At 37.0% G+C, this 25,681-nt stretch overlaps 1 protein-coding gene across 1 annotated transcript; it reads left to right on the top strand.

The window, feature by feature from the left end:
• Positions 1-161: 161 nt before the first annotated feature.
• On the top strand, positions 162-25,681 carry CCDC180 (coiled-coil domain containing 180). Its single transcript, XM_035897640.1, has 37 exons — positions 162-230; positions 784-968; positions 1,670-1,752; positions 2,270-2,379; positions 2,476-2,604; positions 2,812-2,922; positions 3,930-4,025; positions 4,282-4,445; positions 4,675-4,794; positions 5,485-5,564; positions 6,257-6,345; positions 6,864-6,986; positions 7,621-7,794; positions 8,344-8,459; positions 9,793-9,919; positions 10,353-10,392; positions 10,499-10,728; positions 11,323-11,540; positions 12,316-12,491; positions 13,136-13,316; positions 13,842-13,988; positions 14,258-14,402; positions 14,605-14,721; positions 15,137-15,232; positions 15,554-15,665; positions 16,388-16,595; positions 17,318-17,388; positions 18,146-18,278; positions 18,866-18,940; positions 19,851-19,917; positions 20,254-20,395; positions 20,818-20,978; positions 21,776-21,913; positions 22,972-23,083; positions 23,321-23,426; positions 23,979-24,117; positions 25,502-25,681. Exons 1-37 carry the CDS (start codon positions 162-164, stop codon positions 25,679-25,681), a joined length of 4,770 nt encoding a protein of 1,589 aa, XP_035753533.1.

The following is a 25,681-nucleotide window of genomic DNA, read 5'->3' as shown; positions in this document are numbered from 1 at the left end:
GAACGCTTCGCCTCCAGCGGCCTTGGCGGGCAGCGGAAGCCGTGCGGGAGGGGTGCAGCTTCGCCCTGGGGAGAAGTTTTTAAAACGGAGCTGTTTTCTCTCCCCTGGCCTTGTAAATCGCGGTTCTGGAGCTAGGCCTGAAGTCGGCTGTGCTGGGCCGCATGCAGCCGGCGGGGGCTGTGCGCCTCGCTCCCAGCCGGGAAGTCTACAAACAGATCTTTGAAGATGAGGTAAAAAAGAAAAAAAAGTAGTGGGTAAAAGCCAAATGAGTTAATTATGTTGGTCAGTTGCCTGCTGGTTGTTAAAGTGCCGCCCTCAAACCAGAGGTCAGTCTCAACCTTTCTGGTTTAGTAGAAAATAATTGTGTTATCTTCAGCATATGCTTTATAATGCATCTGCGGGTGTTCCTGTGTCTGATTGCGTATCAGGACACATTGGCTGAAGGCAGAATCCTTAGAACACAGCAGTAAAAGATAAATTAATAGGCATGGTAAGCCAGATTCAGGCATTTCTTGCTCTGCTGTTGACCTCCCGTGTAACCCTAAGCTAGGCACACAATCTGGTTTGCTTCAGTTTTCCTCTCTGAGGAGAGTGAGCTTTTTTCCCCTGTTTTGAAAATAGTCTTGGGTGAAAATTGTTATGCATCTGCCAAGTAGTATTAATTATTTTACCTTTCTCTACTGCCGCCTTCCCCTTACTGTTTTTATCAAATTTATTTTGTTATCATTCTCTGTTCAGTAGGCTGGTAAGAATTCTAACCGTTTTGATTATGGTTCTTTGAAGGTTCGCTTAGTACGTTCTTTGGATAAAGTAAGGAACAAGACTAGGTTTTCTATAAAGAACGAAAGGCTCGCTTTGGTTAGGGAGTCGGAAATTCCTACTGATGCCAGGCTACTGCTGTGTTACCAGCACAAGTGTGTTGAAAGAACGCCTTACAGTGACTCCACAGAAAAGCCACCATCGGACAGGTAGAGAACAGAAGCATAAATACCCCAATTATATGTTCATGACTACGGGTATGAAGCTGTAAGGTTTGCACTGGGAGCTAAACACTCCTGAGTTCTTGGTCACAGCACTAGCAACTTGTAACAGACTGTCTCCTTGCCAGATGTAAATTGAGTGTAATGAGCTGCTGCCCGTTAAAGTGCAGAATAGCAGGCTGATATTTGCAAAGTCTGATACATGTTTTTGAACTATAAACTGTGTTAATGGTTTACACAGTGATGCAGTAATGATTATGTAATGAGCGAGAAAATAAATTGGTGCGTCCATCCTTTTCACCCTAACTCTTCTGCTGAATAATGACACCCTTATTCAAGTGTATTTCCACATTTCTAGCTAGTTCTTACTTAACAGTTCACAGACTGTATACCTTTTAGAGATAGTAAATATGTCTTCATAGTTTACATGTGTTAAATCTAGCATTTATTGCTTTTTACGCCATCATAGCAGATTTGAGATGGTCATCAACCCAGGATACATAATTACTCAGTCCAATTAATCTCAGAAGAAGCAACATTAATTCCTTAAACCACATACTTTGAAGTTAGAATGATGCCTATGTGCACTTAAATGTTACTTTTTGCCAATTAAATTCATTACACTGATTGCAGATCCCTACTCTTACATATTTAGTACAAATCATAGCTTTATTCTCTTTCTGTTTCAGCAAAGCTACAACATTTCAAAAGACGTGGAAAAGTGTTGTTGCAAATGCAGCTGAGGAAGTCGGGTCCCTACCTGATTTTGTTGGTAAAATTTATTTCCCTTAATGTCAGATACTTTAATTTGTGTTGTTAGGAGCCACCACGCATATAATGGTTTTTGCTGAACAAAGTATAAAATCAAGCTCAGAAATGACCTGACATGTTTGATGATTTGTAAGTAATTTTGAAGAGTCTACTCATAGAAAAAATGGTTGTAAAATTGTCAATCAACGTTTGTGTTAGGTGGTAAATGCCAGTTATGATGTCAGCAGATCTCATTCTTGGAAGTTGCAATTTTTTGTGTCATACCTGAACTTAATTCATCGCTTCCATGCTTTTATCCTTCTGAAAATCACAAATTTAAAAAATCAAAGGAAACTTTAAAATATGCTTTACTATTTCTAACGTACATTTGCACAGATTTCCCTTCCCGTGGAAAGCTGTCACACACTGTAACAGCTGCACAAACTACAGAGGTCAGAGTGTGGATTTAGTGATTCGTTGTGCACGCGTTATGTGTTCTGCTGTTCCAAGCTACATCATCCTTATTTCTTCCTTGGCAGTTCCTGAGGAAACGAGGAGTAATATCTTGGAACGCCTGTCAGAACGCCGGCGAGGCCGTCATGATGAAGCACTAACCTCGATGTATCATGAGCTTGCCTGCATTGCCAGGGTAAAACTGGATTTTGTAATCCGGGTAGTCTGGAGTACTGTGCTAAGGTCAGGGCCTAATATTCAAAAGATCTGACTGACTTCCTTACCTTCTTAGGAGATGGAACCCTTTGTTTTGGAGCCTGGAAAATTCCTTCTGACAAAACTGATGGAATCTGATAGAAAAATTGAACTTCTGTTTAAAAAGATTGAGTTTGACGCTACTCTGGAAGGTTTCTCGGCTGAAGTAAGGCAGCTTCATGCCATTGTCTCACCTTCAGTTATTTGCACCTGGTCTGTGTAACACAGCTTCTTCTGTCTTGCTGTACTTTTGAGATATAAATGGTTTTTTGGTTTGGGGGTTTGTTTGTTTTTCTTTGTCATTGGTTGGTTGAGTTGGGGTTTTTTTTGATATTTACTTTTCAGTGGGATTGTGAGTAAATCATTCTTGCAGGGTTTGGAAGAACTGTGGAACATCATCCATCAGGAGTCCTTGACCAGAAAGAAGTGGATTAGGGAAATGGATGAATCCTTACAAAAGGTTGAATGGCGTCGAGCTGATAAAGTGAGCTGTAGTTTTCATAGCTGTTAATTAAGCATAAGATTATTGCTTCCTCATAATGCTGGATGCAGAGCAGAGAGTAGCTTATTTCCACAGGAGTGAGAGGGCTGCCAGGGGTTCCCTTGTGTAGGTGACTACTGTCTTTTCACCAATAGATCATTCTCTCATTTTATACCCACGCAATCAGGAGCAGATATTTCTTTTCCAGTTACAAGGTGTTTGTTTCTTCCACAATAACCTGTAGTAAAGATGCAAGGACGATGTGAGCTGCTTTTATTTTTCTGCGGGTTATTTAGGTCAAACTGTCAACAGGTCTAACGTTATTTTGTTGGTCCGTACCTATTCTGCAGCTGAGAATGTGCACAGATGTGCCTTAGCTAATTTTAGTTTGGGAAGGCTGGGCGTCAGCAGCAGATGTGCTACAGTTATGTAGATTTCAGCCTGACCTGTAAAAGTCATTGGACATCGCCATAAATGTTTGGATAAATAAATGGACAGTCCATAAGGAAGACCTCGCTGCTTTACCCTTGTAGGCAAACAAAAGCTGTCTGTTATACCTGTGTCAGTTTGTCCTCTCTTTGTAATGCAGACGTGATGAACAGTATTACCAGTAACTGCTCTGTTTGATTAGTTATGAAAAATACCAGAGGTGACCACGTTCGCTTAAATTTCATGTCCGCTTAAAACAACCGCTACAGATATTTGAAAGGAAGTCGGTTTGATTTTTAAATTCAGATTGTAGCCTGTCTGCAGTGCAGTCAATTATCACAGATATTAAAGAGAAATCAGTTGAGTAGTAACACGTTGGAATGTTTTAGTTATTATTTTTATGAATGGTTAAAAAAATCAGTATTTAAGATCGCTGTTTTAAGATTCACTTCTCAATCTGTCTATCAGCCAATTTAAATTATTTTAATGGCAAAAAATGTCTTGTTCATTGCTTAACTTGGGAAACTGACATTTGAGTTATACAGATTTTTTTTTTTTTTCTTTATTCTTGTATTGCACAGATAACAGATGTACTGAGGAAGTATACTGTGATACTGGAGGAAATTTCCTTCTTCTTGTCAGCTGACGTTTACAGGTTCATGAATGATGAGGCCATGGTAAATCTTTCATACTGAGTGTCTGTTTTACCTGTGAGAAGATAGCAATCTGAATATTCCCAGTATGTCTTTTTTTCCAACTGATATTCATTATTTCTACCTATCAGGCACTGCAATATAGGACAGTTTTCTATTTTGCAGGATATTCTTTATCATTTGTATTCTTTTTCCCTTGTTTTACATAGAACAGGCAATTATTTTTTTTTTTGCATGTTATATGCTGCTTTTATTCCCTATTTTACTTTTTAATACGCAGATGATTAACAGAGCACTGTTGGCTAATCAGAGGGCAATTGCCAAGCTGTTCTTTAATCTAATGAAATCAGAGATGAAGGGGGAATTATCACATCGATTGAAATGGCAAGATAGAGTCAAGGACTGGAAGCTCATCCATAAGAACAACCTAGTTAACGGTTTCAGGTCAGAAATTTTGCAATTATATTTTGGAGTATGAATAACACAGTGACTAGTGTCCACTTCTGTTTTCTATAAACAGTAGTATTTTACCATTTTTCCATTATAAAAATAAAAAGCTAAAAGAACCTGGCATTCTTTTTTTACCTGGTATGTATAAAACGTATTTTGTATTTGTATTTCAAACACGAAATTTTCCCAGATACTTACTTCAATGTATTCTTCCATCCTACAGAGAATTTATGGCAAATGAAGAAATACAGAATCCCCCAACTGTGAAAACTGAAATGGAAAATATGATAACGGATCAGATTTCACTTAGTGAAAGGAGACTGGAGCTTTTGCAGCACATTTGGTATGACAAAAGAGAGAACAGGAACAAAGGAAAATAGAATTCTTTCCAGAGTTAATGAGGGACTTGCCTACCAAATGCACTTGGCTCCCTTTCAATGTGCGATTGTACAACACAGCAGTAAGGCAGGGTCTAAACTTCTTTTGTAAAGCTCTTTTTCATGGAAAAAATGCATTTTTGGTTTTCACTGCACCAGTTACACTAAGTAGGGGGTGATCAAGGGCTGGAAATGCAGAAACCCGAAAGTAAACCTTACTAACATTTGAGACATAGTAGAAAGGGGCAGACAAGGATGGGTAGATAAGTAAAAATTGGTGATCTTGTCAAGGCATTATTTCTGTGGGGGAGTTTAATCTGTATAACAAATTAAGAAAGGAGTCATGATAGAAATCTAACACTGCTATGTTTGAATGTCCATCCTGACAACAAGAAGATGGTTTGGGTGCAGTGAGTTACCATATTTACAGTTTTTCTTTTACAATGTATGTAGCAACAAGATAGATGACAGTTAGTTCCTTGTCAGTAAACAGCAGCCTTGAAAAACAGCAGTCATCTTGTTTTATTTTCATTGCTGATACAGCGGTAAATAAAATAAAGCATAGTAGTATGGTTACACTGATTCATAATTTTATCCTTTAAGAACTGACTGGATTATATTTGAAGACACCTGATTCTTGTTTCCTATTTTGATAGTGATTTGTTGCCTCCAGCACACACAAAAGCTGAGATAGATGAATGGTACAGATCTTTGGTGAATTTAAACAAAAGTATAGGTAAGTTGGGAAATCATAAAGACAGTCCAGAATTCAAGGAATTCTTTCTTTCTTCCAGGCAGTAATGAGCCAGTCGGTTGGTTTCAAAGTATATGTTTGCTATATTCTTTGTTCCCTGTGTTTCTATGTACCTTCTAGGTTGCTTTGAGCTAGCAATATGACCAAAACAAGCTGTCTGTTGCATAACCTCCCTTTTGCCAGCACAAGTATTTTTTGCACAGTGAGATCTAGCAGGAACTGACTCGGTTAGAGTTAATCTGGGGAAAATAGAAGGTTAATTTTAATGCAGATCAGTTCTCAATCATACAAAAATACTCCTTTTTACCTCTTGGAGAATGAGAGGGGAAGTATTTGAGATGCTTCCTTTCTCTGAGTCCTGTAGTGTGCCTTCCCTCTGCGTGTCTACCTTCTCTTTCTCCAGAGCACATCCTGTCTTAATGTTTGTAGCCTGTAGAGTAGCAAAGCAGTTGCTAGTGATTGTAAATAACTCACTACTTCTAAGTATAATGATAAAAAGATTTGTATTAAAATACCTTATTTTATTGGTTGATATGCCATACAAGTGTGAAGACAAGACACTACTGGGATCTATTACTTGTGCTGAGACTCAGCACAGGTCCTCTGTCATGTTTCTATTTCACACTGTGAAATACGGAAACCTTTACAATGGTCCATTCTTCCATATCCTTCAGATACTCACAATGTGCAGTGTGTGATGAAAATACGCGTCCAGTATGAGATGGTCCAGCAAAAATGTTTGGCAGAAGTGCAGTTATGCAAGGTCAGTATCGTAGCTTTGTGAATTCTTGGAAGGATTGCTGGTAGCAGTATACAATGTGTTGTCACAGTAATACATGTATGAGGATCCATCAAATACTGAGATAACAAGTGACAATTTTTAACCTCTCTCTTATTCTGTTAGAAAACTTACTGTCCATTTTGATTCACAATAGCATGTGGTATTTGTACTTGAAACGTGTAAGAGCAGTAACAAATGCCAGTAATGAGTGGAGTACTCTCCCACATTTAGGTGGAGGACACAGGGTCAGAACCCCCAGCCTTTGTGCTGAATCTGTTCTATCTTGGGAAAGAAATTCTACCTCTCTGCCTCAGTTTCTCCCTTTGTGTCCAAACAGAATTGTACTCTTTACTAACAGAATGTGAGATCTAGGGGTGTGAATCTTTCTCTACCCATTCACAAGAAAAGAAGAAACACTAAATTTAGCCATGCTCTCTAACAAATATTGTGTGGCTTTTATATTATGTGCACGTCAATAACTTAGCATTCCTTTCATTTAGAATAACCTGTTGAATCAGAATGTTTGCACAAAAAAAGAGGCTGAAGAAATTGTGAATTCTGACTTACTTCTGTTGACTGAGAAACTAAAAAGTCAGTTTGAAGAAGAACTGGAGCATATGGATGTAGGTTTATTACGTTTACTTTTGTTACTCTCTGGGAGTAGTCTGTTCTTCCTGCGCTACTGCCTGAACTGCCATACGCACCTTAGGCTATTGATGTCATGTTAGAAAGACACTAAGTCACATACTGTGACTGAACACCTGCCCCACCAAAAAAAAAAGTTTGGTGTGATTCGAGAAGAATTCGTCATTGTTTGGTTTATATTTATAATGGGTTGTCAAGGATGAATTAGGTATAGCCCATCCTACCTGGAGGCAGAGGAATAGATTTAACTCGTCTCCCAAATTTCTTTTAATCCCATCTTTTATGATTCTGTAGATGAAAATGGCTGGGTTGTTGTTTCTAAAATGATAGGTGGCCAGATACTTCAGGGCATACACAGAACTTGGTGATTCTGTGCTTTACAGTACCGGAAGAATAAACAGAAGTTTTGATGCTCTCAACTTCTAGAACAAAAATCCACAGTCTTATCCAGTTTACTTGTACTATTTTTTGCTCTCCATGTAGAAGAGGCCATGTTGAATATGGGCAGTGTACTTCCAGACAGCCTTTTATCATGTCGATTGTCCCCTCATTCATTTCACCTTCCAGCAAACAGTTTAATAGTAACTGGTTCACTTAAATGTATTTCTTTAGGGAGACTTTGAGGAGCTGGCTAAACAGAATGAGCGGAATTGTAGAGACTTGTACAGCTATTTTCAGGAGGCCATGGGTCTCTGGGATGTCCATCAACTCAAACTGTCCCAGCAGGAAGGTGAACTTCAGAAGAAATTAAATGAATGCAGATGGAAACAGGATAACTTAATACAGGTATAAACATAAACACAAGGATGCGATACGATGTAAAGAAAGGACTTCTTAATGCAGAGAACCCTCTGGGATTCAACTTACCTGGTGTAAAATTTCAAATGTAATCTTTGACACTTATACTGGAATTTCTACAGGGTAGTTTCAGTCTGTCAGGTACATTTTTTGCTAACTGCTCGGTTCGCACCTAATGTACAGTCATATCTTATTCTTCCTATGGCAATGGTGATAAAGATTGTATTTCATGTATTAAGTGGCTGCATGTTTCTGTTGCTCGTAAGATCTTGTGGAGATATAGAACCTTGTTTGTATGTCAGGATCTCATATTATGGGTATAACATGCAACTTGGGGTGGCAATGTCAGAGACATTCATTATCTGCAAAAGATCTTCATCGTAGATAAGTTTTGGTAAGGTAGCTTCCCTTCTTGGTGAGGAATATATGCACATCATTAAATTATTTGAATCTTAAATAGTTATGAAGCATTTTAGTTATTAAGCATTTTAGTAATTACTAAATCATTTTCCCTGGGTTCTTTTTATGTGGCCCTAGGTGATGGAAGCTAATCTGGATATAATTTTGGGTAAAATGAGAACAGCGAGCTCTGAAGAAAAGCTGAAGAATTATTTGGAGAATGCCCTTTCTTCTTTAGATGACATTAGAGCTAGGTATGAGTTTTGTAGTGCAAACTTAAAAAGTAAAGTGTATTTGGATGTTTGTTGTACTACTTAGGACTTGTATATGCTGTAGTATGAAGGTGTGGAAAAACAGTGCTTGCTACTTCATGTAAGAATGTAAAATAAAGTAATTTCCGTATTGAACAAGGTTAAAGCCAATAATACCCACATTTTAGAAGCAGGACTAAGGAAGCCTGGTATCATTGAAAAAATACACCAGGTCAGTATTATTATGTACTATACCATGTCATCCATGCCAATGGGATAATTATTTATTCAGAAGGTAAAAGTAGCAGTTCAGATTCTTGAATCCCAGGGATCAGAAAGTAGGTCTGTGCCATCACCCATGCTCACAGATTTGATCTCTTTCAGTCACAAGGACTAGAAGTTGCTAAGAGCTTTCAGATAGCCAAAGTATGTATTTTGGTAATCTTTCTGTTACATTTCTCATAATCAGACATTTGCATCTTTAAAAATCACGTAAAAACTGGCACATACCACTCTCCTTGCTGAAGATCTTATCAGAAGGCTTGAGGATTACATAGCCAGAGAGGAAGCGGTTATATTTTCACACCCAGAAGGTCTTTTCTGTCTGTTAGATTGGAGGCATATTAGAAGAGAGATGTGGACCTGAGAGGCATACACAGACACACACACACCTCGCACTGTAATTGTGTTTAGAGCTCTTGATTCAGTATTCTTTATATTCATTAGGATGATTTAAAAAACCCCAAAGGTAACATACTTTTTTAGGTGAGTGAGAGTACGGTGAGAGGTTGCAGAGATGGAATGTAATCTATCTGAATATTGGAGCAGGTACATAAATTCCCCATAATTCTCTTTATATAGAAGAAAAAGTAAAGGTAAATGAAAACAGGTGTGAACGTTGTTTTTTCTCGAATCAAGACTCTGCTTGAACCATTAGTTTTCATTTCCAAGTAAAATGAAAATAAACCAAAAAAGCTTCAGCCACAGCTGAGCATGGTACAGAAGAGTAAAGACAGTCATTTCAGCTCTCACTTCTAATATTCCTTTTGTAAGCACAGGTCTTGAATGGTTTCCCATCCAAAATAAAAGATCTGAAATACTTTAATGTGAATATTCCTTAACTTTTGTGCATTTTTATCTTTGTAATGAACTAATCTCTACTAACAAGCCAGGATGTGATTGTATTTAGGCTAAACAGATATAGTACAATGCTTAGCCTAGAAGTCTTATGAGATTGGTTGAAAAATTAGATTTGGATGTAAAGACATTGTAGTCATATTTCATTTTATTTCTATACATACTTATGTCTCTTAAACACTGTCCTTAAATTTGACAGGTATGAGACATTCAACCAAGTTCTAATGGATAAAGTAATGGCTTACCCAGAAGCTATTTTGCAGGAATTGATTTCTTACAGTGTATCCATCAGCCAATATTTTAATGTAAAGGAAATCTTCAAACAGGTATAAAGAAAACAAACTGCTTCTGGTTTAAAAACTTACTGGTGTACTAATTGTTGACTTTGGGGAAATTTTACATTAGCTTTAAAATTTAGATTATATAAACTAAAGCGTTGTTTTGGCCATAGGACTGAACTGGTAGAAATAGAGGGGGGGAAACACAAAACCTTTCTCTGTCCCACACTTTTAACTCTGTCCTTGTTACAAACTGCATTTCAGCAAATTAATGTGCTTTTTAAACAGAAAGCTGCAAGGTTATAAAATTTATGTTAATCAATTTGAGTGTTACAGCTTTTTTAGCAGGTAAGTGATCCATTCAAGACTATCATATTTTATTGAAATAGATGTATTTTGAGAAGGAATATGGATTTCTTATAAGCAAGCAAATCCTTATTTTTAAATTGAGTGGGGGTTTTTGTTGTTGTCTTGCTTTTAGAACTTGCAAGGAAAGACAGACTTCGCATTTCAAGATCAAGGTAATACCTCAATGGTACAAACAGGTATTTTTGCTTACTTGTTTTTCAATCTGTATTTCTCTGGATTGTGACCAGTAGAACTCTGCTTTAACTGGTGTCCTAGAAGAAGTAGTTAAGGCTTCAGAAGCTGGATGTCTGGTGGAGCAGCAAGCTGAGAGCATTGTACAAGACAATGAAGGAGAGGAAAAGACGGACAGTTGTCAACGAGAAAATGAAGAAACAAACACAGCTGAGAATGAGGAGATCTTTGGGCAGGAAACTGAAGAAACAGAGGAAAAAGAAGATGGGGAGAGAAATCCTCAGGAAAGTGAAGAAACTGAGCATGCAGAACAGACGGTAAGCTTTACACAGGTAAGTGAACAAGAGAATAAATTTGAAAGTGAAGGAAGTCTTGCACAAAATAATGATGAATAGGAAGTCTTCTTTTTGCTGAGGTGAGTCTAAATTCCTTAAAGTAGATTAGATTTACTTTGTACACAAAGCACGCAGGAGTCTTTATTGTTTTCATTTATTTTTGAACTATTAGGGCTTTAGATCCTTTTAATGGGGAAATAGAGTGTATAAAACTGTTTACAACCATTCCTTATGCACTGCTTTTACCCTTGCAAAAACCCTTTGTGTAGAATTTTTTTGGAAATATTTTTCTTTCTTTCATCATAGTATTCTTAACCTGTAGCGAATAATTTAAGCTGTATTTGTAGGTAAGTATTAGTTTTTCAGGTCTTCAGTTACGTGAATTTATTATCATAACAAAAATCTTTTAAAGCATTGATGACTCTGCCTATTGAGACTTGCAAGCATGTTCTCTGTATGAACGTTGTCCAAACTGAGAAGGAGAACATTATTCTTAATATCCTTAGGATTCTGTGCTGTTGATTTTATGCCTAAACCTTTAAAGGTAACAGATAATGACTTCCTGTTATTTCCTAGGCTATGTACAACAGCAGCAAGGCAGAAAGCTCTGAAATTGCTGTTGAGACCTTTTCTATTTCTAGTGGAAACTCTTACACAGTTCTTGGAGCTGAAGAGGCAGGCAAGACTGATGTCACAGAGGCTTATTTTACAAAATACAAAGAAAAAGAATCGCTTCCTTTGTACATGAAATATGTGCTTATCAAAGAAACCATGTTTGTAGAGCTGAAGAAACGGTTAGTAGGAAACAGTTTATGTTCTTTCTTTCCCTTTAGGTAATAGACAAATTTCAGCTGTTTGGAAGAAACATTAGACTAAAGTTGCAAAAATTATCTAATTATTTTGATGCTATTCCTCTTTGTAAATTGATAAAAATAAGAGAAAATTTTATATTGCTTTCCATCCGTGGCTCTCAAAGTACCACACAAGCATTTACCTCTTACAGAACATTCATATTCCAGAAAATCAGTAGTGCTTAGATGAGGCAAGGACTTTCTGAGCTTCCCATGCTCTTCCAGGGGCACGAGAACCTGGGAGGGGGCACAGCCAGGGCAGCTGACCCCAACTGGCCCAAGGGCTATTCTATACCATAGGGCATCGTGCTCAGTACAGAAACTGGGGGGAGTTGGCCAGGGGGGCAGTGATCGCTGCTGGTGATGGGCTGGGCATCAGTCAGTGGGTAGTGAGCAACTGCATTGTGCACCACTTGTTTTGTATATTCTGTGTACTCTATTACCATTATTATTATTATTCTTTTCCTCTGCTGTTTTATTAAACTGTCTTTATCTTAACCCACGGGTTTAATTTTTTTTCTGATTCTCTCCCTCATCCCACTGAGAGGGTGTGGGGAGTGAGCGAGTGGCTGTGTGGCATTCAGCTGCCTGCTGGGTTAAACCACAATAAACCATATCTTCTTATAGTGAGAAGTTTAAATCTTAGAATTAATGTATTTAATAAATTCTTATTTATTACTTGCTGTTCCTCACTGTAATATTTCTTTTTCAATCATAGGATTCGCCTCTGCTTTTTTGAACACTTGGAGAAATGGTTTGCAGAGTCCTTGTCCAACTCCCATGTCTTTGTAGCTGCCAAGAAAGAGGAGCTGAATTCAGAACTTCAGCTGCGTCTTCACTTGCATCAACAAAGGCAGGAGAATATAGAGACAAGTATCTACAATGCTAGAGCTGGTACAGACATTTTTTTTTACTGAGCATTCCATGTCTTCATTTAGAGATGATCAAAAGTGGACCAAAATCTGTTTCAGCGTCAGTTGACTCAGAAGTAGAGGACAATAGGAAGCAGTTGAGAGTCTACTAATTCCTAGTATAATATGTTACCCATGTATTTTTAAAAAAGATGTTTCTTTTCTATAGCTCTTACTGGTTTGTGCTATGTCATGTTTGGAAAAAAAACAGCAGTGCCTTGATCAATGACTTGATTGTAAAAGATGTAGAACATTCAGCTTCTTTGTCAATATTTGTGAATCCTCTTTCTCCTTGAAATTATTTAACAAGAGTTTGCAATGTACAAAAAATAATTTTAAAAGTGTTGCAGAAAAATAATTAGCAAGTGTTGAGAGAAATTAAATGCCAAGGCTTGGCTTCTGAATACAGGAGAGGAAGGATTTTAATGGATTAGGAGCTGCCAGGGATATAGATCAAATACAGGAGAAAAATCAAAGAAATGGAATTTTATTTGTACGTTTTAGCCACTCTGAGATCTGGCTCCGTTTATTTTACTGCTGCTTCTGACAACAGGTTGGCTGGGGGTTGTGATAGTCCACAGTAAACAGGGAATAATGACCATATTGTACAATTTCTTTTCTTATCAGTGGAACTGATGCTTCACAAAGAGTATCTAGAATGCCACTGTGCAGGGGTGGTGGAGGCTCTGAAAAAGGAGAGAGCTGAATTTCTCAAATTTTGTGACCAGCAAAATAACATCAGCAAAACCTTACATTCACGAATCTGTGACATAGAGTCTGTCCTCCGTGGTGCTCCTATGACTGAGAAGTAAGCGTGCCACAGGTGCTGCTGCTGTGAATTTTCATAGTGAAATACTCCTGTTTACTGTCTGAGATGTTCCTGGTTTACATTCTGAATCTATTTTATATGTCATTACTCTTAAATGAAGATTGCTTCATGAAACATCAAACAAAATGTAAAGAATTTTTGTTTCCTTTATCTCTCGTGAAGAAATTAAAATCAGTACTGAATGGATGACAATTTTCATGTATTTTCAAAGTGCTGGCAGTCTTAAGTAGAAAAGACATTTCATCTCTTTAGATTTTATCCAGTTTACTGAACCTGCACAGCAATTGACTAATTGGTTTTGAAAGATACTCTTCAATAGCATCAACTGCTTGCTGCTCTCTTCTGAGCGTTCATCCAAACAATCACAGTTCAGGGAGCTGCTTTCAGAATACTAAACCACTCCTAAGTTCTGAGAGTTTGTTCCTGTCTTTACAGGCAGCAGTCTCTGAATCATAATATGCGCTCCTCTTTCTATTTTCTCTCTCTTGTATTACTTGCTGTTAGGTTAGTTTCTTTCAGCAACAGTCTGCACTCAGAGCTACAAAATCATCTGGAAGTGATCCAGGTTTCCCTGAGGAGTTACCGGAACTATCTGGAGGAAGCTTTAGGAAAATTAAGGGATTCAAATGTGGATTTTCTCAAAGCTTGCAGGTATGGAGATTTCATTGGAATGTTGTTTATAAATAGTTACCTATTTCTGGGCATCAGCATTTGTTGCATAGGCAGAACAGTAAAATTATTTTGTTACTCATCTAGTTTGCCATTCAAAAAAATTAAATTTATTTTGTTAAGCCACAATTATTACACTGTTTTCATAACATTTGTGTTGATATCTATGTTTTAGGGCTGCTTAGCTAAAATAGTCTTTGAGAAAAAGAAGACTCCTAGCCAATTGCTTTTACTTTGCTGGTTGCTTTCAGATTATTTTTGGTGGGAGGTAACTTTTCTCCTGAGGAGGTCAAGTCTTTCAGCAAGCGTCTTCAGGAAGAAAGTAAGCGTATTGATTCTTTTGAAAATTTAATCAAGACAGATATGGAGAAAATGGAATCGAGCTGCTTAGAGCAGGTGTGCAGAGCTTCGTTCTTTCAAATTGTGTATTATATTGGCATATTTGATGTGATTTATAGTCAGCCTGCTCCCTGATTAGGACTGTAATACTGTTCTGTGTGGCAATTACATGATGGAAAAAATAAATAGAAATGCTGAGTTGTATTTTTAAAAAGTGAAAATTAATTAGTTCTGTCTCTTGTTTCTGGCATTCTTAAAGGCTACTGAACTTATCAACCAGTCTGAAACAAATTTCAATTATCTCTTTATGAGCCGAGTCTTCATGGAGAAGATCCAACGATTTTTGACAAATCTACAAGTGCAAATCAAATCAGAGGTACAAACAGAAACATCAGAACCTTGTTTAAATGAATTATAATAATTTCTCTTTTATTCCATTGAAGAGATTTTGGCTGAATTCAGAGCGGACAAACATTAAGTGACTTTTTATATTCATTCAAAACCTGTTTTCTGTCATTATCAGCCTAAAACTATGTTTTTATTAGTGCTGCTGCTATGCTGGAACTCTATGGCCTTGCAGCACATTGAGTGTGTACATCTGAATAGACCGGCATTTTTGTGTGGTGCAGTAAAGGACATGAAGTGTTGCTTTGGTGAATGATTGTTTACAGCTGCTCCTCTGAGTACCTGTGATTAAGTGTTTTTACCAGTGAGTCTAGTGGTTTCAAAGTGAAGCCTCTGAAAATCCCGTGAATGGGATTTCACTTCACCAATATCTGCTTCTGCTTTAGGTAGCAAATTCCAATTTGCAGGCAGAGACATTAAACTCTTATCTGGAGAAGCTCCATCAGAAGATAGATGCTTGTGCTCATCCTACTGCAGATAAAGTAAGTTCTAATCAGCACGAGATGGTATTTAATTTGACTTGGTATTAATTTGATTCACTGTGTGTTTGTATAATGTATAAACTAGTATTTTGGAGGTAGATCTATGTTTATACACATTTGGGAGGTGGGCAGAAAGGTGTACCTGTTTTCCTGTTTGCCAAACAAAAACCTCAGCCTCTATATGATCTCATTGCGTCCATGTATGTGTAAATAAAATGGTGTCAGAACAAAGTCAAATGATGTTGTATGCAACAGTCAGCATATTTGAAAATTCCGAAATAGCTAGTTAATAAATACCATTTGTATTATCATATCTTTCAGGCTTTAACTTCAGAAGAATTGTATGATTTTGCCAAAGTCATGCTGAAAGAACTGAAAAAGAGGAGCCAGTATCTTGACTGCTTGCTAGAAAAAGCAATAAGGCCACAGGATAATGTAAGATAGCATTTAAGTTCTCTATATTATTTAATATTGAATGAATTTTTATATGTATATGTATTAAAGCTTTTTCAGAATCTGCGCTTTGAATTTGCAAAAGAAGAAAGATGCTGCATTATGCCAAGCTTTCCAAGACATTGTAGCATTATGTCAGCTTTTTTAAGAGGCTGAGTAAATCAGTCACCATTGAGTTTACTAAATGTTAAAGATGCACAGCATCGTAATGAGTTGCTCTCACAAGAGTTTATTTTCAAGGTGTAGCACTATTCATAGATACATATTTCATGGGTTTCTTTAAATAATTTAAAAAAAAAAAATCAAATGTATCCTGAAGAGATGTTTTTTACCAAGTGGGTTTTTTTTTTTCCCTTACTTGTCTGGAAAGTCTGTCTTTATTTTGTAATCTACAGTGGATCATTGTTTTAAGGGTATATACTTAAATACTGCTTATGATAATTATGAGTATAATTATACTAATAACTAATTATACTCTTACTTATAATATTAATACTTCTAATGAATTATACTCTTAACTACTTTAAAGTGTCTCAGAGTTGTATAGCTGTAACAACATTACTACTAGAATTACAAAAAACTTACTTTCAGCCTGTGAAGAGAAAAAGCATTTGTTTGGAAGATATGCTTTAGTAATAAGTAACTGCATGTAATGCTTTCACTGATTGCCTACTATAATCAACAGGGTTTCATTTTTCTTCCCATTTCAGGAGGACTTTACCCCTCTTGCTACAGATGTTACACTACAAGGTCCAATTGCTGTTGCCATTCGAACAGAGTCTCTCAGAGATGAGAACAAAGTGATGGTGATGGGGCTGGATCCTGTCAAATTTCCTTTGTTAAATCCAAGCAGAATGGGAAAGTCTGCAGTTGATGATTTATCCATAAGTGTTATCAAAAATTTACTTGAGTAAGTACTTGTTTGCCTAAAGGTATTTTTCTGTCATTGTATTTATATTTTCTTTGCTATATATACCTCTTCTCTACATGAGGCTCACGATAACACTACAAGGGGCTTCACTACAGTATTTTTTTAAAATGGTATTCCAGAAGCATATAAAGGTTTTCCTGAATTCATATTTTGTAGCTTACCTTTGTATATACAGAACTATTGAATATATTGTTCATAGATAATACTACTACATGCTTTCTGATGTCTAGCTTTAACATCAGTCTTTCTTTTTAAGAGCAAGATTTCTAATAGCCAAAAATACCCCGTTGTGAGTAAGAAGTGACATCTAGTTTATAGCATTATGATAAATGTTAGGTATTGAATTTTTGTCTTCTGTAGCCTTTAGTTAAAAGGTGATTACATGCTACATAATTGAATGAACATACAAAGTGTGAAATGAACAGTGTGACAAGTGTGTGATTTACAAATAAATATTTTAATGCAGTTTTTCTCGTAGAAATTCCAAAATTCTGGTTAGACAGTTAGTTAGTCCCATGAAAGTATTTATATTTACACTGTCAGTTCTAAAAGTAATCCTCTCTGTTAAATATTATCTCAGAAATTTAACTGCACTTAGCACATGGTAGAGACAGAGAACTTACATAGTTCTCTATATAATATAGTGTATAATAGAAAATAGCAAGGTATTCAATAGCTGCTTAGCTCTTTTTTTGTTTCAGAATTGAGCCATCCAGAAAATTTTCAGGCCTAAATCAGGAGAGACGTGATCACTCACACTCATTAGGAGCAGGTATGCCAGCATTTCTTTTACATTCATCTAAACTGTAGTTCCTAGCATATCACTGAGCACATCTAGCATGTTCCAGGCCAGTGGCTTACATGTGAGCTCTGATAGAGTTGTGCATCCCAGCTTTTTTCTTGGACATCTTTACTTTGCAATAAGATGATGATTTTTGGTTCTTAACCAATGAAAGCTGCAGAATGAGATCATATTTTTTTTATAAAGAGTACCCATATTTGTGATAGCAAAAGGGAAAAGGGGTAGAGAAAAAAATTAGAAGTCATGAAAATATGTAGATCAGGGATCCTTCTCACAGCATATTATCATTCACAAAAAGGTGAGTACAGAGGTAACCCCAACTGCTCCCCACCTCGTGTTCCCATTTCTTCATCTCTCTTCTCCAGAGCTTGACTCCCCCAGCCAATTCCAAAGATATCTTCTGTCTCTTCCACATTCCACATCACAGCCAAGACTGTGGCCCATTCATCCTCCTTCTTATTCCCTGCCTCAGTGTTGTTTTAAATCACCTCCCATCTGCCATGTATTTTCTATGACATTCCCATTGCTCATGCCCCAGTGCACAGCCTTTATTGCTGTTGCCACTGCTGGGTTACTTCTGTCTGCCAGAAACGATTGTTCCTATACTTGTCCCCTTAATGTTGTAATGAAACATTACAGAAATGAGAACACAAATTATATAACCATATAAAAAAGACTTCGATTGGCATTTATACAGTGTTCTTCATCTTTCCTTTTAAATATAAAGCAGTTCTTCCCACATCAAAGAAGAATTCTCACTTAAATGTATCTAATGAAGGTCCTCAGAACTCTGCTACTTCCAGCCATGCAGCTCAGATCACCAAGAAGTCGCCTTTTAACAAAAAGATGCCAAAAGGAAGGTAAGACCCCTGAAAGGAGGAATTCCACTTACAACATTCCTATGCAGAAATTTACCTAAACTTTGTCGACTGCCTGTTCTTTGAAAAATTTTTAAAGCTTACTTGTATTAGCCTTCTTTCCATCTATGCTTATCATTGGGGTTCTCTTCCCAGTTTATGTCCTCATGATCAGCTCTGCATTTTTTTTTCAGATTTTAGCTTGAAAAACATTCTTTTTCTTCTTCATCTGCCATTGTTTTGTATTTTGGAGTTGTTGAAATATAGAATAACTGCACATCTAAATCGATATGGCTTAATTTTCAGGTCTGGTATCTATGTGGCATGTCTTCAGCTTAGTCCATAGATAGACGAAATGTGCTACTGTAACAGTGAAAACACAACAGAAAAGTTTTGACAAGCCGTTGAGGAGAGAATCCCGAGAATTTTCTTCCATCAAAAAATTATTTTCATATAATACTAGGTTTAGAGTTACATTTTTCCAAATTTTTCTTCAGTTTCATGCCCATCGTATGACCGACTGCTCAAATAAGCAGCCAGAGAAGGAAAATACCTGTGGATAGTTTTAAATTAATGTTTTGCCTCTCTAGGATACAGAAATACAACAAACCAGTTCCCAGTGACGAGAGGTTCCAGAGATTTGGAGAGAAGCCTCCAGAATCAGAGTAAGTCATGTATTTGCAGAAATAGTTAATCTGCAAAAAAACCCCCTACCTATCCATCTATATATCTATTTATTTATTTATAATTGGGAACTATAGAGTTAACAATTGAATTTTGAGGTATTTAACCTTAATATTTATGGGTCAAAGTGTTTGCAGAACAGTTCTTTTTTGCAGCATAATTATAGTGGATATAAAAGCCGTCCATTTTATTCTGTTTAGTTTCTGAAAAGGGTGGCCTCATCAGAGCCCATTTTGTACATTTACACAAAATGGGCTGGAAAATGTAAAATAGCCCATCTTTCAGTCATTTTCACCTCTAAGAAGATCAATGAATTTTAGACACTACATTCTTGTGCTCATTATATTTATATGAATAAACAAGGAACAAACTCTTTAGGAGGTGATTTTTAAATGGTTCCCCATCTCCTTCTCTAAGAAAATTATCATATTTTTTCTTGATATGTGAAGTTGTACTATATAGAATTGAGATATTTCATATGTGCCACGCAAAACTATTAATGCCTAAGATCTTCAAGCGGTTGGGAATTTTGTTTCATGTTGTGTTTCAAAAGACTTCCCGTAAACAGTTTCACCTTCAAATATTTTTGGTTTATCAAAAATGCATTAGAAGCTGTAAAGGTAAGTTTTCAGCGCTGGTTTTTTATTCCAGTGACGAGGTGGTGTTCTCCAGTAAGCATTTACAACAGCTCAGAGTCCTTGCTTCTTCTGAAGAGCATCTGTACTAATGATGGTGAAGGTTCTTAGGCATCCTGAATATTTGTTTCCGTATGCTCTGAAAAATGTATTAAAATAAACCTGAACAAAATAGTTGAAAACCAGTGCCAATGCAATCATTTCACAGTGTGATTGTCCTTTTAATTTTTTTTTTTTTTATTTTGTTTGTTTTCAGTACTTTTAAGGGGATTATTATGAATATTCTCTGGACGGGTAATAACAGCTTGCTCTGCCTTGCTGAGGTAAGAAAGCCCAGTGCTCTTAAGTCACTTTTGCCTTCATAGGTCTACTGCTGTGCCATCCAATTTGGTTCTTTACAATGTTTGGATGGCTACCCAAAAATTTTCCTTTCTTTACCAGTGCATCTAATTTTTAAGTAGTATTTGGCACAGTGTATTTTTAATCACAGGTTTCTTTATAACTATGAACTAAACATTTTAGAATCAGAGGAAGAAAACTGATCTCAAATAAGAGGGTGGTTGATAGCCTTCTACATCCCTGCTGCTGTTATATGCCTAGATGTGACTTGTTTGAATGTGTTATCAGCAACTTTTCTGTTTTATTGTTACCTCCTGAAGGAGTTCTACCAAAAAGAGAAACCTCAGATCACGATGCCTGAAGACCTGCCAGAGACATTTGAGCATTGTGCAGAAGTGCTCAAACAGAATCTGTTGTCATACCAAAGTCAGACAGATGTTTACTACAATTCCTGTCTTATAGGTAAATTCATTCGGTTAAGACTTTTAATTTCTTGTGTATGTAATTCTTCAGTTATGTAAACTGAAAATTGCAGTGATTGAAAATTACTTAGCTTTCTTAATCTATCATACTCCATGGAAAAAAACCAGTTGATTTTGCTGGAAATTGGGCCAATATTCTCTTTTATATATTATCAGCTACAAAAAGCATGGCAGAAGGGCACTTGACTAAGTTGAAAGACCTGCACAAGGTCACATCTTTTAGCAAGTGTGTGTTTCTCAAAGCATTGGACCTAGAAAAAGGAATGTCAGGGACAGAATCTCTGTTAGAGAAAATTCCCAGTTGTTTGACCCCTTCAGTGTATGTTCAACTCAGCTGAGTGTTTTTTTTCCCTTGCAATGAATAATTCTGTGTCACATAAACACCCTGTCTTTTCCAAAAAGAATTTCAGGATCAATTGGAGTTGTTTGAGAAGGAGCTCCCTTATGTCTCCCAGCTGGCTGTTGATAGTCTTTTAAAAGAACATGAGCAGAAGCTCAGCTATTCCACTGGTCAGATTCGGCACCACTTCAATAAGCAGCTGGAAGGTTGGGAGAGCGTCAAGGTATGTATCACTGGAATGCTTCTAGTGTAAGCAGTGCTAAATGCATCAGAATGATAACATTTTCTTTTTATTAATCTCACTGTTTGCTTAATCACATGTTGCTGAGCTAGCCACAGGTTTAGTTTCTGTGCAGTTAGTCTGTGTAGTTCTACTGGAAGCTTTGTATTTCTAGTAACTTGGTCCCTTCTCTCACTGCTTCCAGCATTGGGCTGCCTTTCTCTCATCTTGTACAGCTCCGCCTGTCATTTTACACTTAGATTGTAACCTCTTTAAGGGCTGTGGCATTGGGGAATGTCTATACAGCTCACACTGTATAGGTGCACTCGTAGGTACTATGACACATGGATAATGAGATATCATTATTTACTATCGTTCAAAAAAGAGGTATATCTTGTCCAGTAATATCAGAACTGATAATAAAATCATAATGGAGATCATGCAGAAAATATTACAGAGTAGTATCTTGAGATTTTGTCCCTCTGAGTATTAAGTTAAATTCAGGAAAAAATACAAATATAAAGATATTAAAAATATCTTGTTTACCACTTGGTAGGAGAGATTATTATTTGTTGAAAACAAAACCCAAGGTGAGATCAGAGGCCCCATTCCCCAGCAGATAGGTCATTTGGTATATACTGCACCGCAAGGTTTATCTCTAGACAGCCAAGGAATACACTAAATCTTCTTTGTCTTTCTGAATATTTTATATAAAACATGTGGGTTTTACTTCTTCCTTTTTATGACTCAATTGCACATTCTTTATTGAAGGCATTTCTTTCTTATGTATTTACTTAAAGGCTGTGCACAAGAATCAGTTACATCCCTCTCTGGGACACCCAGACAACTTACTTCAGCTGGATGCTTTGTGCCAAGAGGAAATAAAGAGGCAAAAAGACCAAGCTGATGGCATTCATCTCAACAGACAGATGCTGCAGGTAATGGTAAAGCCATTGCTTAATAGGAACTTAAATGTTACATTTTGAAAGGAGAGTACATCTTGGCTACATTTTTCCTCCCCATGAAAAGTGAATTGGAAAATATTTTCAGTTTTAGGCAATCCTGTTCATATATCTTTTCAATTTTAAGTCATGTATTATCAGCAATAGATCAATATATACATAAATGTATATGCACATGTACACGTGCATAATTTATTGCACAAGTAACTGATCTGTTTTATCATTCATAGAACGTACTGAGGAAGACATGACTTATCTCTTGATGGTAGAATTATTGGATATAATTCTAAATTTAGAGTAATAGTGACATCCTCTGGTTAGTTATTTTACTTGCAGATGATAGATGCCTGGAAGGGTTTCTTCTGTGTGCATCTCGTTAGTGCAAATAATTGACATTTTTCTACACAAGATTAAGACCTGGAATAAACACTATTTTACAGGAGACATACAGAAATCAAAATACTTTTCCCGCTCCATCCTCTAGGGTTATTGAAGGTCAGTTCCCCAGCATTAAAGCTCTTTCTTTAGTTCTCTCAGTATACTCAAAATTCTATACTGTCTACAGAGTATATATGTTTTCAGTTCCAAAGTAGTATCTCCCTTCTCCTCCTTAGCTCTGCTTATACACACAGAAACACACATACCCTGGTTTAGGATAATACCTGGCCAAAGCATGTCCACCCAAAGTACCCAAATTCCAAATTGTCCTTTGATTTGGGCAGGAGGATGCATTTACAGGTAGCTGGTTTTATCAGGTTTAAGGTGCTTAACCCAAATATTCAACTACTGGGGAACTATACACCACACTCTACAGCTTTTTGTACTTTACCTTAGGTAATCAGGTAATGTCAAGAATACTGTAGAGGCACTTTTAGACCCTTTGATGCGCAACTTAGAGCCTTATGTCTGTTATCTGCAGCTGTTGCAAAATGTCAAGGTTGGATACTTGCGTAGTTCTTTTGGAGCTAAACTAAAAGGAGAGGCGATCAAGTTATCAGAGGAATTTCTCTCACTTGTCTCCAATGTCCCAACAGGACTGTGCTGCTGAGTGTGCTCAGAACTTTGTTTCTGCACTAGCTGCCTTCACTGAAAAGCTGCTTCTGGAATTAGATGAAAGTATCACTATTGATGATGTACAAATAGCAAGTAAGTAAAGAAGCGATTGCTTGTTCAGGCCTCTGCTTCCTTCTCAAGGATTGCAGCAGGCTTTGCCTAGGAAGAGGAGACTTGCTATAATACTTTAAATGGAAAGATTTGCATGATCAAGCATGCAAAGCTGTTTCTTGAAAGTGAAGAGCATCTAGCTGCATATGGTTACTTCAAAGCAGCGGTACTCCTGTCATTGTTTTGTTGCTGCTGAGTCTATGTTCTGTTATCTCCCAGAAACTGAGATACCAAGAGAGAAGACATCCACTTTAATCCGCCGTAAACAAGCTGGACTTCCTCTAGAAATCTGTGAAGTTAAACAGTTAGTTGAACGTGGGAGCAGGTGATAGAACACTGTTCTGTGTAATTTCTCTTCTCTAGACTGGTATCAGACACTGTCTTCATAGATTTTTGCTGCACTTGTTGAAACTGCTGAATACTATGCTCATCATTAGTAATGTCATTTAACTAGTTATGGGGCAGTTTGGCTGGGTGATGATTTTAAAGAAAGAATAGCAATGGATCCAAATAAATAAAAGTTAATTACATATTGTATTGTAAAGCAATACAATTCCAATTTTATTGCTACACCAATTTGCTAACCACTATTTATCAGTTCAAAACTTTCAAATCCATGAATATACTGTGTATTTGCACTCAGAAGATACAAGTTCTATTTACTGTGCAGAGATCCTGAAGTTTTAAAAGAAAAGATGGTATAGAATATTATAGAATATAGAATAAGGTAGTTTTTAGGGTAATCCTTTTGTGGAGATTAAAAACAAAACATTTAATCTTTAGCACTTTAAGTACAAGTAACATAAATTTGTATAATCTGCTCTCTTTTCTAACTTCCTCTTATGTGGCTTGTTTGTTTGCTTTGGTTTCTCTAAAGGACTTGGCCAGGAATACCCCTGACTACTCTTACAGACAACTCAGACTATATTCTTTGCAGAGAAACTGCATCAGTTACAACAGCTAAAACTACACTGGGCCACGTAGCAGCAGTAGAAGCAAGAGATGCTGTATATAAGGTTGGTCTGTGGGAAGGGACTGTGAGCGGGGCTGCTACTGTTGTGGATTTGGTTTTTTAAGAAGAAAATTATAGCTATGTATGAGTCTTTAATATACACAGTGTTTTCAGATCTTAAAGCCATATGCACCGTGTGGAGAAATTCTCTCTCATGTCCGTTTCTTTGTGATGTTGTCAAAAGCAGGCAGAGTTGGTTTCTCAGGGAGCCCTCTCATTCAGATACATTACAATGGGGAACTGTTTCAGCAGAGAGGCATGGGTGGCATGACAGTCAGGACACTTCTGCATTTCAGCAGCATCACAGTTCAAAAAGTAGCTGCTGCCACAGTGCCATTTCAATACAGCTTGCTTTCGCTCACCTCACAGCTCTAGCCTCAGATCACAAAGGCTGATTTTTCCGTAAAAGGTGAAGGGCTGTAAGATACTTCATACCTATCCTACATCCCGAACCATCACAGATCATTGTTTCCACCATAGAAACGATCCCTCTTTCTTCACAAAGTCTGCTAGAAGAATGAACATATTCCAGACAACTCTGAGACTTGGACTCGCACTGACGATAGCATGCAAAACAGTAGTGATCAGCGATTAGGAGAGTATTGTTACATCAAATCATTTGGAAATAAATGGTCAATGCTTATGCGTCTGTCCTAGAAGTAATCATACTGCCAATAAACTGAACTAATTAAAAAAAAATTAATATGGAAATGTAAAATACACTGTCAACAATGGCAAATGCCACCAAAACTTGCGTGAGCGTTTTATGTGTCTAGTTATGGTACCTAAGCACCAGCTTACACTACAGTGTTGGAGTGAACCAAGTTTGTCCTCAGGATGTGATATAGTAAATATATGCCACAGAAATATTTTCCTCAACATATGTTGCGTTAAAAATACAGCATTTTATATTTTGGAACATGGACTCTTTAATAAAGGTGCCTTGAAGTTTTCGTGGTAGTCTACAAGTTTCCATTTAGGTGAAATACCTTTGTAGCAGCTTTGTAATAGTTCAGTTCATACTCGTGACATAGGAAGTTCTGGCAAGAGCCAGAGTGCGTCTTGTGCTTGAGATACATATTTGCCTCTCTCTCCTCTAGAGAAGGCAGCTCTCTCATCTTAGGAGCTAACGGAAGTGAGATGAAGAACTTGCATTTTAGCAAAATTTAAATATTGCTGATAATTTAATTTCAGAAGTCTTTAAAAGGAACACAGAAAGAAGGCAGTGAATAATTCATTGTTCATATAGTTCTGTTGTCAAAGGCAGAAAATAAGTGGCCTGTATGCAATCTTCTGACACAGTGGCTCAGGACCTGGATTTAGTCAAAGTAAAATTATATCTACATCACCACCAATGTTATACTTTCTTCTTGTTGTTGTTTATGCAGAAATACAAATGTAAACTTGAGCAGCAGTTTTCCCAGATCAAGGAAGAAAGTACAGCTCAGCTGCTGACAGTTCAGCGTTGGGAAGATTGGTGGAAACGATCCATCCAGAAGATTAAACAACTCTATACATGCGATCAGTCAAATCTTGCTGATGTCCCAGTCATTGTTGGTGTAAACTGA

The sequence above is a fragment of the Egretta garzetta genome, unplaced genomic scaffold (genome assembly GCF_000687185.1).
Source record: "Egretta garzetta isolate BGI_Z169 unplaced genomic scaffold, ASM68718v1 scaffold417, whole genome shotgun sequence".
In the NCBI taxonomy this organism is placed as follows: domain Eukaryota; kingdom Metazoa; phylum Chordata; class Aves; order Pelecaniformes; family Ardeidae; genus Egretta; species Egretta garzetta.
Note: the sequence above shows the minus strand (reverse complement) of the source record. Positions and strands in the feature narration are given on the sequence as shown.